Source organism: Tympanuchus pallidicinctus, unplaced genomic scaffold (assembly GCF_026119805.1).
Source record: "Tympanuchus pallidicinctus isolate F22 unplaced genomic scaffold, pur_lepc_1.0 scaffold22, whole genome shotgun sequence".
NCBI lineage: Eukaryota > Metazoa > Chordata > Aves > Galliformes > Phasianidae > Tympanuchus > Tympanuchus pallidicinctus.
The window spans coordinates 21,432,241-21,448,456 of record NW_026294739.1 but is presented as its reverse complement, the minus strand read 5'-3'; the positions used below and the strand labels follow the sequence as shown (position 1 = coordinate 21,448,456).

Below are 16,216 nucleotides of genomic sequence, written 5' to 3'. Positions count from 1 at the left end.
TTGTCCCTAAGGAAGCATTAAATAAATGGGGAGAGCTTGAGGGGATGTCAGTTAAGGACACCTGAGGGCAGGAGGTCTGGGGAGCAAAGCAAACCGGACAGCAGCTGTTACCACCTGCTGAAATTGGCTTTGTTATCTTTCAAGGTAAGAGAAGTATGGTTAATATCAACTTTGTAAACAGAGGATGGAGTTTTGCAAGCAATGCCCATACGGATGCATATTGCAGAAACAACACTAAGAATCAGAAAACCTGAATTTGTTTTATATTTCTATGAATTGAAATCAAACTGTTCTTGAATCTGTTTTTTCAAACTATTTCAAGCAATTCTTCTGCTAATTAGTGTCATTTAAATGTATTTGATAGACAATTTAAAATTTCTCATGTAATCTTATGCAAGTAGGAATAGCTACAGTGATTTTATATGTATGCATTTTTTATCTGATTGGAACGGCAGTTTTTAATGTACAGATAAGTCTTGTCCAGTGGAAAGACTGTGCTACAGGAAAGGAAATTTAGTCAAGTTTTTCACCTGCTGCTTTGTGGAAATAATGTAGGAGTCACTCCTTCAGTGTACTGGAGAGGAAATGAGGGGGAACAGATTTTCTTCTTGCTTTGAGATAAGCCTGAAGTTCCCAGAGGCTGAGGGCTGCTCTCCTAATGAGGCACACCAACATCTGAGCTGAAGCATCCAAGTAGAGCGCAGGCTGAAAAGCTCTCCTGGGATTATAAACGGAGATCAATGCTGCCAAAACTGGTGAAGAGAGTTTTGTTCTAGAAATTTTAAGGACAGCTGGGCTGAAGTGGTAGGAAGAATTAGAACCAATGAAATCGTGTAATCAAATGGAAGTATTAAATAGGGTGTAAAAGGAGGAGCTTTACATCTAATTCAGAGTACAGAATCACTTTCCCTGTTAAAATATTAGCTTTATGCTGAAGTGAGTATAGAGCTGCAAGAGACATGCTTAAGACTTCATACGTGCAATTTCAAAGTCAGTTCTTTGCTGTCAGAATTTCTTGGCAATTAGTATGATTTTTGTTTCACAAATTCCAATGCAACCTCATAACCAAGGTTTTGGTTTTTTTCCAGAAAAATAGGGAAATATGGAAAGAGGATGCAAAATACGTCTATGCAGTGTAGTTGAGAGTGGTGGATTGAGTTTTAGTCAGAACATAGCAAGAATCTTAAAACAAACACTGTAGGTTGGTTTTGCAGTAACTGATTTTGATTCCAAAATGACTCTAGACTTGCACTCAATTTGTATTCTTCTATTAAATACAAGAATGTCCTTAAGAAAGCTTCTAAAATTAGACAGATGTGTGAACAGCTTGACAAAGGCTACTTTTAAATTATTTCCAGAGTGCAGAACAGTAGTTTTGTGCAAACAACTGAATGTTGTGCAACAGGCCAGTTACAAGTTTTTCTTCATCTTTGGATGGTAGTGGCACTGCAGGCTTGTGTGCTTGTGCTTATTACTTCCTTGTCTTCCTTGATTTCTCCCCTGTCTTAGATCACTTCTCTTGGAAGGCAGAGAGTGAAGGTGAGAATTTGATACTTTTCTCCCTGCTGTTTGCCATCCAGCCATGTAGCACTGGAGCTGTGCAACAGAAGCACCTGAACCTTAGCAGCAGCAGTTCAGTGCTAGTGCTGGTTCTGATTTCAAGAAGCGGGTTGGAAGAAAAGTCCAAAGGATAACACTGACAGGAACATCCTGGAAGTTGACTTTTTAGAATATAGCCAACATGCTAAATGTTCTAAGGCAGTTTCTCCTTCAAGCAAATCCATAGTGTTATCAGCTTCACGCTGTGTGCCGTTGCTTCTCCTTATGCTAAGAAGCTCTGTGCAGTTATTTTCGACTCCTGTAGGAGACTGGTGAAATACCTGGACAATCTCTTGTCCACATTTGCCTGGCCTGGAAGAAATGCTTTGTATTTTAAGGGAGAAACTGAAATATACCTTTGTTTTCTAAAACCAGATGAAAAATTCTAAACTTTCCTGTTAAATAAACTTTGCCTTGTGCTACATCAGTTCAGGTGGTTCATGTTATAGCTCAGTTCCCATTCTTCTTGACTGATAAAGTACTTTTCTTCAGTCGGAGAAACAACAGCGTTCCAATAGTGCTACTCTAATTCACTGCAGAACTCGGAGTTCAGTTGGCTGGTAGAGCTGCAGGCACCGTTTCCTTGGTGTTCTGGATGTGCTACAGCTCCACTGTTTGCCTTGTGCTTAAAGGATGAGTTCTGTTGGTCACCTGTGAGATATACAGAAAATCCCATTGTTTTTAAGCTGAATGTGGTATGGACTTCTCTACTAACTAGAAAAGCCCTTGGAAGGAACAAATGTTCATTCTTAAACCATTAGCCTTTAAAATCCAACATGCTTACATTAAATGCTTTTTTATGCATGGATGTATAATATGCTCACAAATGCAACAAAACCACTAATCCTTGTATTCCTTGACAAAGATAAATGAAACAATGAGCCTTGTATGTATTTGCATATTGCTTAAGTCAGTGGCATAAATGGAGCAGAATTAAACAATACCATAAAGTTGCAAGCTGTAATCCACTTAATCACTTGATTTAGTCAGCAAATTGAACATATACGTTGGTAGTTCTGGGAAAAAAGTTGCAAGGTTGTTGTAATAAAGAGATGCTCCCCACTTGCAGTACTCGTCCTTTGCACAATTTGAAGAAGGTTTTGCTACTGTCCAGAGCCTCAAAGGTGGGGAGAATGTAAGTAATGGAAAAAGCTACATAAAGTATTTCTCTAAGTTCCTAGCATCATTGTTGTGTGATTATTGATTTATTTTAAAGCTTGGAATCAAATGATAAAGCACATGAAAGTTCCCCAGAAGATTCCAAGTATTTGTATTCTTCTCAAGAGCAGCTGAAGTGACAGAGATGAGTGGTCCTGCTCTGCAGCCGTGCTTCGTTTGGAGTCTCGGTGATGTATTGACACACAAGGTTTTTCCCAGTGCATGGGTCTCTTAAGGGGTGTTTTCTCTAAAACTATTCTTCATTATCACAACTGCATAAATTGCAGTTCAGTTACATCTGACATCATTCCAGTTCTGAATTTGACTAATGTGGAGTTTTTTATTTTTTTGTTTTTTACAACTGCAGCACAAAGTGCTCCTTTAAAAGAGAACAGAATTTCTCATCCCCAGGTTTCGGCTGATGTTCATTTACTAGATTCTAAGCTTCAACAGCTCCTTATTTTGAAATATGTTTTAATGTGCCCATTCTGTCCAGCTTTACTGTGCTTCTCAAGGCCGTGGGGTTTAACACTCAATGGTACCATTCATTGCATCACTTGGGATCCTGCTAATTTAAAGTTTTTCAGCACTTGAGTTTATAACTTCAGATTAAGATAACAGAAATTGACAGCGGCACAACCTGGAAAATATCTTTACCTATGTGCTGCCTCAGTGGAGCTCTTAACGAAGTCTATCTGTGAGTGCTGCATTCACAGTTGAGTTGACAAAAATTTTTGTTGTGTGACACCATCACCATATTTTTTGCAAAATTTAAAGGAGTGGAGGCATCACTGGTCAGCACCTCTCCACAGGTTGTCCTGAGACCCCTGATGCAGAAGAATTTTCACAACAAAAAAAACGTTTTCTTCCTCCATGAAAAGGTTTAAGACAGCTTTCAGTAGAAGTTAAAAGGCTTTTTGCTGCTGTTGCCTCGTTTCATCCCAGAAGTTTAAAATGGAATCTGAGGGCTGTGCTCTGGAACTCCTTAATTTCAGCATGATGACAGACAGAACTGCTCCTGTTTGTATGCGGCACAAATTAACCTCTGATTTTATCTCTGTTTGAAGCTGAGTAATGTCAGTGTTAGGATTCGTGCTACGCTGTTGGTGTTGATACCCTCAGAACCCTTCAGGGCTCAGAGCCTGCTCAGTCTGAGCAGAGGCTGCACGAACGTGATGCTGCAGTCTGCCCAGAGCATCAGGCCGGGAGTTCTCTGCAGAAGTGAGAACTAACCTGCAGTGCCAAAACTCGGGTAAGAGGTGCAGAAAGGTAACTGAATGAGTAGGTCAGAAGATCTCTTCACTGAGCACTTTGACCTTGCTCTACATTCAGAATTTTTGTGGATGAATATTGGGTAAACTCACATTTAAAGCTTTCTATTCTGAGAAATCAGCTGTTTTAAGTGAGTGATTTCAGAGAAGACAAGGGTAGTAATTCTATGAAATGCGGTGATTGAAAGTTGAGGCATTTCACTGTCCAGCTCTGGAGGCCGTGCAGGAGATGAAGTTCTTACCCTTCACAGATAGGTTCCAGAAAATTGCACGTGGCATTGGAGTGCCTCCACTTCATTAAGCTGCCTGCACCATGACAGATGGGTTTGTCCTAATGAGAGTGTTAGCCTAACGTGAGCGCAGAAGTGAGCGTGCAATGGAAATAAAGAAATTAAATGGATTCAGTCTGCGCTAAATGACTTGCACTGAATGTATAGCATTCCCCAAATACTCAAATACTGCAAGTTCAACTTCTGAAATGCATGGAGTCCAAAATAAATGCTTGTAAGCCATGTGCCTGTGAAAGAATAGAGCACTGCTTGTTTCACTGGCAGTCCATCGGTGGCTTTGTGCACATCCATCCATGCACTTCATGGTCTTCAACTCAATAGGCAGAACAAGCCCAGGCAGTGCTGCATAGGGCACTCACTGGTGCTCCTGTGCTCATCTGAGTCACCTGGGCTGGAGCATTGGTTGCAGGTGGGTAATTTTATTAGCAGCAGCTCTTGCACTGGTCTTTGAGGGCTTTCTTGCTCTACTTACATCACAACAGAAGTTTACGTTTAGAAAGCATCTCAAACATCATGGCAGTTAAATAGTTTCCTTGACAGTTTGGCTGTGTGAGGGGAGGTGGGATCATCTGTTTCCAAGTTCCTTGATGCTATTCCTCACGACTGTGATTAGAGGAAATGGCTTTAAGATTAAATAGCTCTATCAAAACGCGCCAGTAATTGTTTTTGGATTACTAACCCGAGTCGTTGTGTGGAACTTGTCATTTGTATGTATGTCATAGAGTGTTTGAGCTGACTGCCTCTGTTCCTGTTGGTGTGCCAGTGCCAGCATCCCAGTATTTCAGCCTGATGCAGAATGCTGCGTGCACAGTGCAGGAATAGACATTGGGGCGGTGCTTCCATGTAGAATTCTGACGCGAAACTTGCAGCCTTCCCGAAGCACTCATGGGATGTGAGGTGCTCCTCCCTGGTCCGTGTGCGTGTTTCTGTGCTGTCCTTTGGTAGCTGTTTGCCAGCTCTGAATGGTAACGTCCATCTCAATTGTCTCCAACAGCCAGGCCTAATGTTAATTTCTTTTTTTGCACATTGCTCCCTCTCTCCTCGTGAGTGCATGACTGAGAGCTGGAGGGAGAGCTGAGGGAAATAGTGAGAGACCTTTCCTGGTGGTCAGTTTTAGTAGGTTCAACAGCTATTAGAGAACATGTTAGGACATGCTGCTTCTCAACAATGTCTGCCTACTGCCTGCTTAGTTTCACTTTCAGAAATGCTGGCTGTATTTTGAAAGATCTTTTACTAGATGAAAGCAAGGGTGTAATTTCGATACAATGCAAGTAGTTGTGGATGAAGCAAGATGCTTAGTTTAAAAAGTTAGGAAACTGTTAAATTGAGTATATCAAGTTATAACAATGCAAAGCTGTGAAATGCTTTTTCCTGTATCGCTGTCATGTACCTGCTCTTTCTGCAAGCAGTCAACTTCAGTCTCCTTTGATGACAGCAGCCGGGAAGCTCTTAATCCCATGGTGTGATAGCTGTAGGGATGGACTGATTTCTTAATGTAAAATCTGGTAAATAACTTAAACATTAAATAAAAATTAATGCTGTTGTGATCCAGTTGTTGTTTGTATCTTCTAAATGTCTTCACTTTTACCCTTGATAAGAATCCAAACATTTAAGTACATAACAGCATCTAAATATTTTCCTGTAAGTTGAAGAAAATATGAAATTGTTGCTTCTTGCAAAGCAGAGGAGCTGCACGTAGTGTTGCTGTACTCAGCCTGACAAGCTCCTTACGTTCAGTATCTTCTCACCAGTCACCCAATTCACCTCATCTTTTCAAAAACCTGACTGTACATATTGCCTAAACTTTACTCCCTGGTGAGATTGCATTCCTGGTTCTATGGTGATGTATTATTTTTCCACATAGACAATCAAAGCTCTGATTTCCTAGTTGGTAGGATTATAGAGTTAGATACAGAATTCAGCTTCATTGCTGATGTGCTGTGTCATTAAAAACACTGCAGTTCTATTCTGTGTGTTGGTGAGCTACGGAGAGCCCTCACAACTACTGAAATAGTCATGATTTAAAGAGGGTTAATTGGACTGGATTAGGTCACGAGCAGATGTTGGCTTACATCCCTTCCTTGTGCACTTAGGGTAAATGACAGTGCTTGTGTGAAATACAGCATTGTTTTGTACCTGGCTGTAGAAAAGAAATGGGGAGGGGGTGGTGGGAAGGCAGAGGGAATGAAGGGGAAAGAAAGCGCAAGCTGGACTGCAACCAACCTTTGTGATGTACAACATAGGAGATCTTTGCAGTGATGGTTTTTCCTTGGGTGTAAATGCAGGAAGAGCTTTAATGCAAGAAGCAGCAAAATTATCATAAATTCCTCAGTGATGGGTGTGTCATTGGAATTATGCACTGTGCAGCTGCAATTATTAAAAAGCAAATTGCCTTTATCATATCCATAAGAAGTAAAAAGAGTTTTTTTCCAAGCCTGTTGAGACTTCTTATGAACCGTAATTGTCAAAAAATAATAGCCTGCACGTGTGTAACTTCTAGAATTGTGAAACGAGAAAACAACAAAACAAAACCAACCGACCAAAAACAGCCCCACGTTTCTGTTTTACCCCAACGAGGGAATTTCTTGTGTTTCAGAAAGACTTTGTAGCTTAACAAATAGTGCTTCTCGTTTTGCAAAATTTGCAAACTTCCCGTTCCCTTCTGCTCAGCTGAATAGCATTTATTAATTGGAAGAAAAGCTGGGCCACTAGGTGTCATTGTGTGCTGGGAAAGTGGAAGGAAGCCACTTCTGCAAGAAGTACCGACTGCTCTGAGAGGCAGCGCTCAGCAGTACCTTGTCCTCCACTTCTGTAGCCAATTACAGGACTGCTTACAGAGCTGGCATGGGAATCCTCCGCACTGCTGCCTTCAGTGATGGTCCCTTTTGCTTTTCCTGCAGTCCCATTAATCACTCCATCTTCTGTATGTCTTAAGAATTCCTTCCTTGTCCATACTTCAGTAGAGCTTGTCTTCAGCTCCAGCTCAACATGAAGCAGTGACAGTTCTGGAGTACATTTTGGTCTCTGTATGCAGACTTCAGGTGTTTTTTACATACTTAAGTTGAATGCTAGAATATAAATCCTGTTTTTAAGTTTTATCAGTCCTAAAACTAAATTTCAGTTGTAATAGAGCTTGTTATTTCACAGGTTTAAACATCTGTCCCAAAGCCTGTGCAGTGCCAGTCCTCTGCATTTCCTAAGTGCTCATCCATTTCCTAATAACTTGTACATCCAATAACTGTGCAGGTTTTTGAGGGGTGAGTAGTTTGTACTCAGCGTTCACTCTGTTTAATTTTGCATCCACGTCTGTATTTCCTCTAAACTCCAATTTAATACATGTACATCCAGGTTCTTGTCTTTGCCTTCTAATTTACAAAATGTAATCCTTCCTTTGAAGGTTTAAGGCTGCGCTGTCTGAAGCATAAGATATTGATAGCAGACAATGATATCAGTCCTTGTCGTTGTCTCAGTTTAATCTTTAATTCTTATTTTGTAAGAAATCAAATCAGTGTTAAGCTCAGGAGTTTGAAGCTGATGCCTTACGTACAAGAAAATGAACTGGAGTCTAACACTGAACTTTGTTTCTCTCCCAACAAACAAGCCTTGGTTGTTTGAGTTGCAGGTCCAGCTCAGCCATCAGACAAGACTTATGGACCTTCTGTTCCCTAAAGGGAATCTTCAAGGACTTAAATCCTGATTTGTGTAACTTAAGACTCCTGGGTGCAACACAACCTAGAGGAGGTGCTTCCTTCTTTCCTCCTTTTTCTAGGCTGGGGGAAAACATTTTGAATCTTTACAGAAACAGCAGATTTTAGACCTGACTGTGAGCTTCTGTATTCATACACCTGCACCCCTTTTGTATATTTTTAACATGCTATCATCCCTCAGGAAAAAAAAAAGAAAAAAAAGAAGAAAACATTAAACCTTTTTTTTCCAAGGGGGAAGTTGAACAGATTGCAATGATGAAACCCAAAGGCCAGACTGAACATGATGAGGGCATGCTGGAGTACTTGGAAGATCTGATAGGGTCTGCACGGCTGAGAGATCCTATTCAAACTCTTTGTCGCAGAGTAGAGACTTTAAATGAACAGAGGGGAGAAAAGGTAAGTCTTAGAAAAGTTTATTTGAATTATAAATTGAATAGATGAACTTGCAGTGTCTCATTATGTCAGCTTTTAGAAAAGCAATTAACAGAAAGATTTATTCTTTAAAGATTTGGCACTCTATGCAAGTACAGAGAACTTTCAGATGCCTTTCTTGCATCTGGTGTTTCCCTCACTTATAAAAGAAGTGGGGAGTTGGCATCAGTTGCCCTTCTTTAAGCACTTAAGAAGCCATTGGCTTCTGGTACCCAAAGGTTTGAATGTTTGAGTTGGAAGCCAGGATCTTATCTGCTGAACATCTCTGGTCATATCCTTGTGCTTCGTGTGCTGCTGCTCAGAACGAGGAGTGAAACAGATCGGCTGAATACATCTGGATGCAGTCATACCTGCCTTCGTTGCAAAGTAGCAAATAGAATAAGCAGCAGGGAAACCTAAATGCCAAGAAAAGGGCGAGGGGGAGAAACACAGCAATGCCAAAGTGATGCAAAACTTCATGAAGACACAAATACAGAAAATTAGTTGTGACTCAAGCTACAGAGATCTGTTGCAGGCATTGCTTACATGGCTTTTTACTTATGCATTAAGTTCTAGATGTAGGAAAATATCCAAGTTCTATTTTATTTGACTTTGTGTGTGCTTGGTAAATTCTAACATGTAGCAGATTCTGGTTTTTTAAAGGCGTAAAGGAGAACAAAAGATGTGTAGTCACAGGATGTAACCTGAAAGGGGCCAGTGAAAATGCTGACTCCTGTAACTCCTCTGTTGCTCACTTGCATTTTCCTCGGTGTGCATGAGCTGCTCCCAGCATCTGCAGGATTCCTTTTGAGCTGTGTTGTTTTGAATTGCCCTTACAGTACAGCCTGCAGCAGACATCTCTTATTTCAGACAGTGTGCACTGCTCAGTTGCTTGCAGAGTTAACTGTGGGATGGCATCTCTGAAGGTGGGACCTGTGAAGGTTCTGGGGCTTTTTTGTCCTCACAATTTGTTCTTCTATGCTGCTAGCATTAAAACCAGCTTTGACTGTCTGTCTCGTCTAGTTAAATAGAGTTAAAATGGTGGAAAAAGAAAAGGATGCCTTAGAAGGGGACAAGAACAAAGCCATCGAATTTCTTTCCCTGGAAAATAAAATGTTTAAAGAGAAAAACCAAATCTGTCAGTACTACATGTAAGTAACTGAAGTTCTGATTTGGCTTTCATGTGGTGGTGTTTCCATGTCTGTGATTCCAAATATTTTGTTTTTCTGCGTAGCCATTCAAAATCAGTTGTACAGCAGTGATCTCTGTGCTAGAGATCTTGATTTTTTCAAGTTGTTCAGTTCAACTTTTTTGTATAATAATAGATCACATTCATTGTCCTCCAAAGAATGGTGCCTCGTACAGCTTCATACCTAGAAGCTTCAAGTGATCTACTTGTTTGGTTTTTGTATATGAGGTGTCAAAAAGCAATAGATTTCCTTGCTGTTCTGTGTAAAATTGGCAAAGTTACTTGATAATGAGTATTGGGGTATAATACTTGACGTTATTGTTTTCTTATCCTCGAGATAAGAAATAAATATTCATTTTAAATGTTTATTTCCTGGGAAAAAATGTTTTTTAATACTGTTTTATTGGATTTCTTTAGTTATGACCTACAGAAACGAATAAATGATTTGGAAGCACAAAAAGAAAACATACAGAAAGAAACTAAAGATATTAATGAGAAGAGTAGTAAACTTGCAGATGAAATGAAAAGCAAGAGCAAAGCTTTAAAGGATCTTGAGAAGTAAGTGCTCCAGGTACAGACTTTATGGTTTCATATTATTGTTGAAGTTACAAGGAGCTCACATTTTCCCAGCAGTTGGACATCAAGACCCCTGGGGGTCCCTGCCAGCTTTCAGTAGCTATGGAGAGGCTGTAGTAGCTGTATGAAAAACAAACAAACAAAAAGAAAACAGAGTAAGCAGAAGTGTGAAATAGATGCATTGGGTTGCTGCTCAAACAGAGGGAGCACAGCTGGGTTTTTGTAGTCCTTCCACCAAAAGCTTAAATTATCTGATGAGCAGAGTCTCTTAGGAACAATTCCTGGCGTTAATTAAATGATATTTTCAAGTAAATGAATTTTGAAATATTCTCCCTGGATTTATTTGGTGTTCTGTGAGTTGATTCTCTTGGAGAAACCTGGCTAATAGCCTCCATTAATGCCGATAAAGCGCCTGGTTTTTGTGGATTTGGAAGTACAAACTACTTCTTTATGCTGACTGCAAAGAATAGCTGGAAGATTTTCCTCAGGTTTTTAGATACACATCTGAAAAGCTTCAGTACCTGGCTGTACCTGTATTTGCTCTGATTTCCTTATGAACCTCTTATCTGTGGTTTGAATTTTCCTTCTGCTGACTCGTCTGGTTACAAAACCTTCCTCTGACTGCGCTGTGAACCTTCATCCTCTGAGCTCTAATGGCTTGAGAGTTATGAATTACAAATGTTAGCAAAGGAAAAAAAATCATTTCTGAAAACGTGTTTAACATCCTTTCACGGGTTTGTCTTTTCTGATGAAAAATGAGTGCCCAGGGGAAAATACCATGCACACGGTGAGCCTCGGATGCTGCTTCTACCAAAACTGACCGGTATTGTTTTCAATCCTGTGTGCTCACTTACTCAGCCAAGTTCTATTGATGTTATTTTGTTTAAGATATGGAATAAATAATTCTTTCTTGTTTTCCTTCTAGGAAAATTGATAAAATTACAGTGTTCATAGAGGAAAATAAAAATAAATTTACTCAGTTGGATTTGCAGGATGTTGAAGTAAGGGAAAAACTGAAGCACGCCAAAAGCAAGGCTAAAAAACTGGAGAAGCAACTTCAAAAGGACAAAGAAAAGGTAGAGTGAACTGCAGCTTGCTTTCCATAACGAAATGCACCTGGTTGCTCTAGATGAGAGCATCTTCATGCAGTTGGATAAGAGGAACAAAGGACACCAGTTCTACTTTGTGCAACAGAGAAGGCTTAAAAATGTTTTCATTTTTTTTCACTCTGATATTTTGTCATTTGTCAGCTCGGTTTTTGTTTGCTAATCACTTTAAATTTGGAAGGCAGGGTTTAAAGATGCAGCCAAACTGTTTTGTTTTGGTTGAAGAGGGAGTTAATTTTGTCCTTCTTTAGGTGGAAGAACTGAAAAACGTGCCCTCCAGTAGTGAAAAAACCATCAGCGATGCAACATCTAAGAAAGAGCTTCTTGAAAAGGCAAAAGACAAAGAGGAGGAAAAACTCAAGCAGGTTATGAGTAGTCTGAAAGAAGAAACACGAGAAATTCAGAAAGAAAAAGAGGTTTGTTGACTCGCACACTTTCTGTTTTAACCGAGGTGCAGCTTTTGGAGTGGGAAATGGAAGGAAGATGTGATGTATCTGGTAGTGTTCCTTGTGCTGATTTGATGGAGGCTGACTTAGAGCTTACAGTAGCTAATTCATTCTCATGAGGTTGTTTGCTTCTCGTAGTGATAAGTTATTAAGGATATCGTTCTTACACATACATTAAATAAATCTACACTTCCACTAGTAGAACACACTTGAATTTTCTCCCATCAAAATGTTCAAGACAACACTTACTTGAAAATAATAATTATAATCTGATAGGGAAGTGCTGTGTTCTGAGCCTTGTGCACAGCTGTGGTCTATCTTTCAATGCATACACAAGTACTGCAACACTTACTGTTGTTGATATTGGCTGCCCAATCATGAACGATCTGGAGACTGAACATTTATTCTATAAATGTCGAGGTCTGTTTCCTGCACTGAACACTTTCTCCTTTTGATCTGTAATTCAGTACAAATTTAGTACAAATTTAGCTGGGAGTGTTCTCCACAGCTTCAAGTTAAGGTGATGCAGTGCTTGTATGGAAATGGTTTAAGCTAATTCCACAGTGCTCTTTATAGCTATGGAAAAAAGCACTTCCATAAGGAATATATTAACCGATGCAGAGAGATGTACCTGTTCTACTATTGAACAGTTCTTGTATCTGTTCCCTGCCAGTAAAACAACTGCTGGTGTCCTTGCTGCCTTTCACTCAGCATGACTGACTCAGTAAATCCCCCAGTGCGTTCTGGTCGGTAACATCCGTCTCTGCAGGGCAAAGAGAAAGAGCTGGTGGAGTTCTGTAAGACGGTGAATGACGCGCGTTCCAAGATGGATGTGGCACAGGCAGAACTCGACATCTACCTCACCCGCTACAACACTGCTGTGTCTCAGCTCAGCGAGGCAAAGGAGGCTCTGGCGACCACTTCTGACACTCTGAAGCAAAGGAAGGCTGCTATTAAAGATCTAGATATGAAGTTACCTGCAGCTGAGCTGGAATTAAAGGAGGTGAGACCTCGCCTTCATGTGCGGAATTTAACAACTACACTCAGATACTTAATTAATCACTGAAGTTAAGTATCTGATTTCAAACTTGTTTTGCTTGAAGAAAATATTAACATTAAACACAGGAAATTAAATCTCATGCATCTCTACAAGGAAATCAGTTTAAATGTAATAATTGGACACAGTAAAATAAATGAATAACTATGTTTCTGAGCCATTTGAATTGCACCTCGTGCTCCCCTCTCTTCCCTGTAGAAAAAATAATTCCAATACCTCGGTGTAAGCCTGATTCACACGAGCATGAGCTGCTGTATCTGTTTCCAGGTGTACAAATAACAGCCATTTTGCTGATGAATGTTTTGCTACTTCAGTTTTTCAGTGGCTGCTTTATTGCTTACAGAGCCATGAATCCAAGTCTAGAGTACAGAAGGTTTCTTGTGGCTAACATCTCTCTTGTACCCATTAGAAAGAGAAGAAGCTTGAGAAGCTGAAAGAAGAGGAACTGAGTGCTCAGGATGTTGTTCGAAATCTCCGTCAAAAAGTAGAAGAAGCCAAAAGTTCTTTAGCACAGCACCGCAGTCGAGGAAAAGTGCTGGAGGCTCTGCTTGAGCAGAAGAGGTCGGGGAGTATTTCTGGAATACATGGAAGACTGGTAAATTTTAAAAGGCTGTTACAAATTTTGTCTTAGACTTCATGGGAGCAGAGTGGTTTTTCTCTGAGTAGGGGAAAGGTGGAATAGGTAAAGGTCTGAAAATGCTGCTCAACTGTAGTAGGAGGCAATGCAACACTCAACTGGAGCTCTTTGTTCCCTTTTTCTTTCTGGAATCAAACAATGCATATATCAGTATACCTGTCATAATGTTACATTCTGCTGTTGTCTCTTTGCCTCTCTTGCTCCTCAAAGAAGATTCTGCTTCAGAACACTCAGTGCATGGGGATTTGAAAACCTGAGGTATAGGTAGATTTAAAGGACATAGTTCAGATGGCAGCGCACAGCTGTCTGCCACCGCTGGCATTTGCTTTGTTTTATGCTGTGTTACCACTTGCCAGAGGAAGGACTGAGGTTAAGGTGTTGGTTAATGGCTGGCTGTGCGTGCTGGTTCGTTAACCTGCAGATAAGAAAAGATTTTCAAAGGAGACCAATAACCTGACACCATTTTGCAGCTGTGTGCAGGAATGCTTGCGGGGGTATCTGAGTTGAGAAGTGCTACCCAGCAGATCAATGGTAGAACCATACACAGAATATACGAAATGATTTTGCTAGGCCAGACCGCCTCACTAAAATACTGGCATATAAAATTTGCCATTTATCTACAGAAAAGAAATCCACAGCTACCACACTGCTGTGTCAGAATTACTGCTTTTGAAATGCTAAGTATGAATCCATATTCTATTATGGAACTACACAGGAGAGGTACATGAATAGCAGTGTGCAGAAGTCAGGTGTGATATCAATTCCCAAAATTTAACTAAGGTTTAAATTACTTGGCAAAAAAAAAAAAGTTCTGTAATTTATTTTCATCTCGTCTCGTTCTCTGTAAAGCTTTTGTCGTACCTCTCAACACCAAGACAAACCATTGATGCCCAGCTAATGACAGTATTTCTGTCCCCCCTCTCGGTTCCCCCTTCCATTCCTAGGGAGACCTGGGAGCTATCGATGAGAAGTATGATGTTGCTATTTCATCCTCCTGTGCTGCCCTGGACTTCATCGTTGTTGACACCATCGATATTGCGCAGGAATGCGTGGAGTTCTTAAAGAGAACGGAAATTGGAGCTGCCACGTTTATAGCCCTGGACAAAGTCAGTACTGGTGCTGGGCAAAACCAGTTGCGTTGTTGATTCACCCTAAGATGCACAGTGATGTTTATATACATACAAATACGTGTTACATTGATATATTGCACTGAATAAGTATTAATGCAGGTAAAGCTAAAATGCAAAATGTTTAATTGTGATCCAAGTCAGTAGAGATCCAAGCTAGAGAGACTCCTAAGAAAGGAAGTTTCACCATTCTGAGAAGTTACGTTTAACTAGAGAACATTTACATTTGCTTTAAAGCCTTGGCATGTCTTAAATTATGGCATCATTTCGTTATTCTAGCCAAAGGAACCCGTGTTCATTTGTTTACATTCTTTTATGCAGATGGCTGTATGGAAGAAAAATCTTGCAAAAATCCCAACCCCTGAAAACGTGCCTCGCCTGATTGACCTGGTGAAAGTAGAAGATGAGAGCTTTTCCCCAGCTTTTTACTTTGCCTTACGTGATACCCTGGTGGTCAAGGACTTGGAAGCTGCTACCAGAATAGCATTCCAAAGAGATAAAAGGTGGAGGGTTGTAACGCTGAAAGGAGAAATCATTGAGCAGTCAGGTATTTAAGTGTAAGCTTACATGTTCAGCACTTCGTCGGTGCTATCTAAGCAAAATGAAGCATGCTGACTTCTCTTCCTCTTTCGCCGCTTCAGGAACAATGACTGGTGGTGGGGGCAAAGTAATGAAGGGCAGAATGGGCTCCTCAGTTGTAACTGATGTTTCTCCAGAAGAGGTTAGTGCATAATCCTAACTAAAAGTGCAATTTCTGTGGAGTTTGTTATGTTTTGACAGTTCGTACACACTTGTATGATGGTACGAGTCGTTAACAAGACGTAAGATACTCTGATGGTGACTGAAAGCTGAAAAAAGCTGAACGTGGGTTCTGTTGCTCTTAAGTGCACTTTTTCATACCCCAGCCATCATATGCCTGCTATTTACTTCTGGTTCCTTCATGCTACCTTTGATAGCTTGGAAACTGACTGAAGTAGGTGTGAGAACGTGGAAGAGATTGACTGTAAGGAGCCACTGTGCTGCAGAGAAGTATATGCAAACTCATGGCAGGAAAAGAAAGATTTTGTCCAACGTGTCATTGTAAGATTTCTCAGGGTCTGGCAACATCTTCCTTCAAATTTTTTGTCAACAATACTTGGAGAAATCCAAATACTTCCTTGCCATCTGAATTTATTTGGGTTTGACTCTGTACTTGTAGTGCAGACAGAACTGTAGACAGTGTCCTTTTCACATAGTATCTGCTGGTCAACCCAAGATCAAACCACACCAGTAACACCTCTGCAAGGAGGCAGGCTCCCCCCTGCAACTCGCAAGCAGACAGTGGCTCCTGAGGTCAGTCCTCTCCAATAGAGAATGAACTTCTTGTTCTTTAGGAACGAGAGCTGTAAGCCAGTGCAGGGGTTGTATCCTGCTTACCCTTGAAAACACAGAAACAGTGGTTACTATTTCTATGTGGAAACACATTCATGTTGGGGAACCCCAAGTTCCAACTCAACATGAAAGGTTTCTCTGCTGGAGGAGATAATTGAGCCACCATTCTTGCTGTCCTTGCTCATGTTTCAGCACTACTTGGTTTTATCTTTGGGGGGTTAAAAAAGATGTCTATTTTTTTCCTGTATTTTCACCTTCACTTAGCTTGGAA

General features: G+C 40.5%; 1 protein-coding gene across 5 annotated transcripts in view; it reads left to right on the top strand.

Annotated features, from left to right (window-relative positions):
• SMC4 (structural maintenance of chromosomes 4) overlaps positions 1-16,216 on the top strand; it is a 33,037-nt gene that overhangs the window by 8,968 nt on the left and 7,853 nt on the right. For all 5 annotated transcript variants that reach the window (XR_008207693.1, XM_052686644.1, XM_052686641.1 and 2 more), the window contains exons 6-15: positions 8,257-8,421; positions 9,460-9,587; positions 10,043-10,183; positions 11,127-11,277; positions 11,559-11,723; positions 12,523-12,756; positions 13,220-13,405; positions 14,392-14,553; positions 14,896-15,121; positions 15,216-15,295. Coding sequence is in view for 4 of the 5 variants with exons in the window: in XM_052686644.1 (XP_052542604.1) it covers positions 8,257-8,421; positions 9,460-9,587; positions 10,043-10,183; positions 11,127-11,277; positions 11,559-11,723; positions 12,523-12,756; positions 13,220-13,405; positions 14,392-14,553; positions 14,896-15,121; positions 15,216-15,295 (1,638 nt within the window). In the remaining variant the exon portion in view is untranslated. The remainder of the gene's footprint in view (positions 1-8,256; positions 8,422-9,459; positions 9,588-10,042; positions 10,184-11,126; positions 11,278-11,558; positions 11,724-12,522; positions 12,757-13,219; positions 13,406-14,391; positions 14,554-14,895; positions 15,122-15,215; positions 15,296-16,216) is intronic.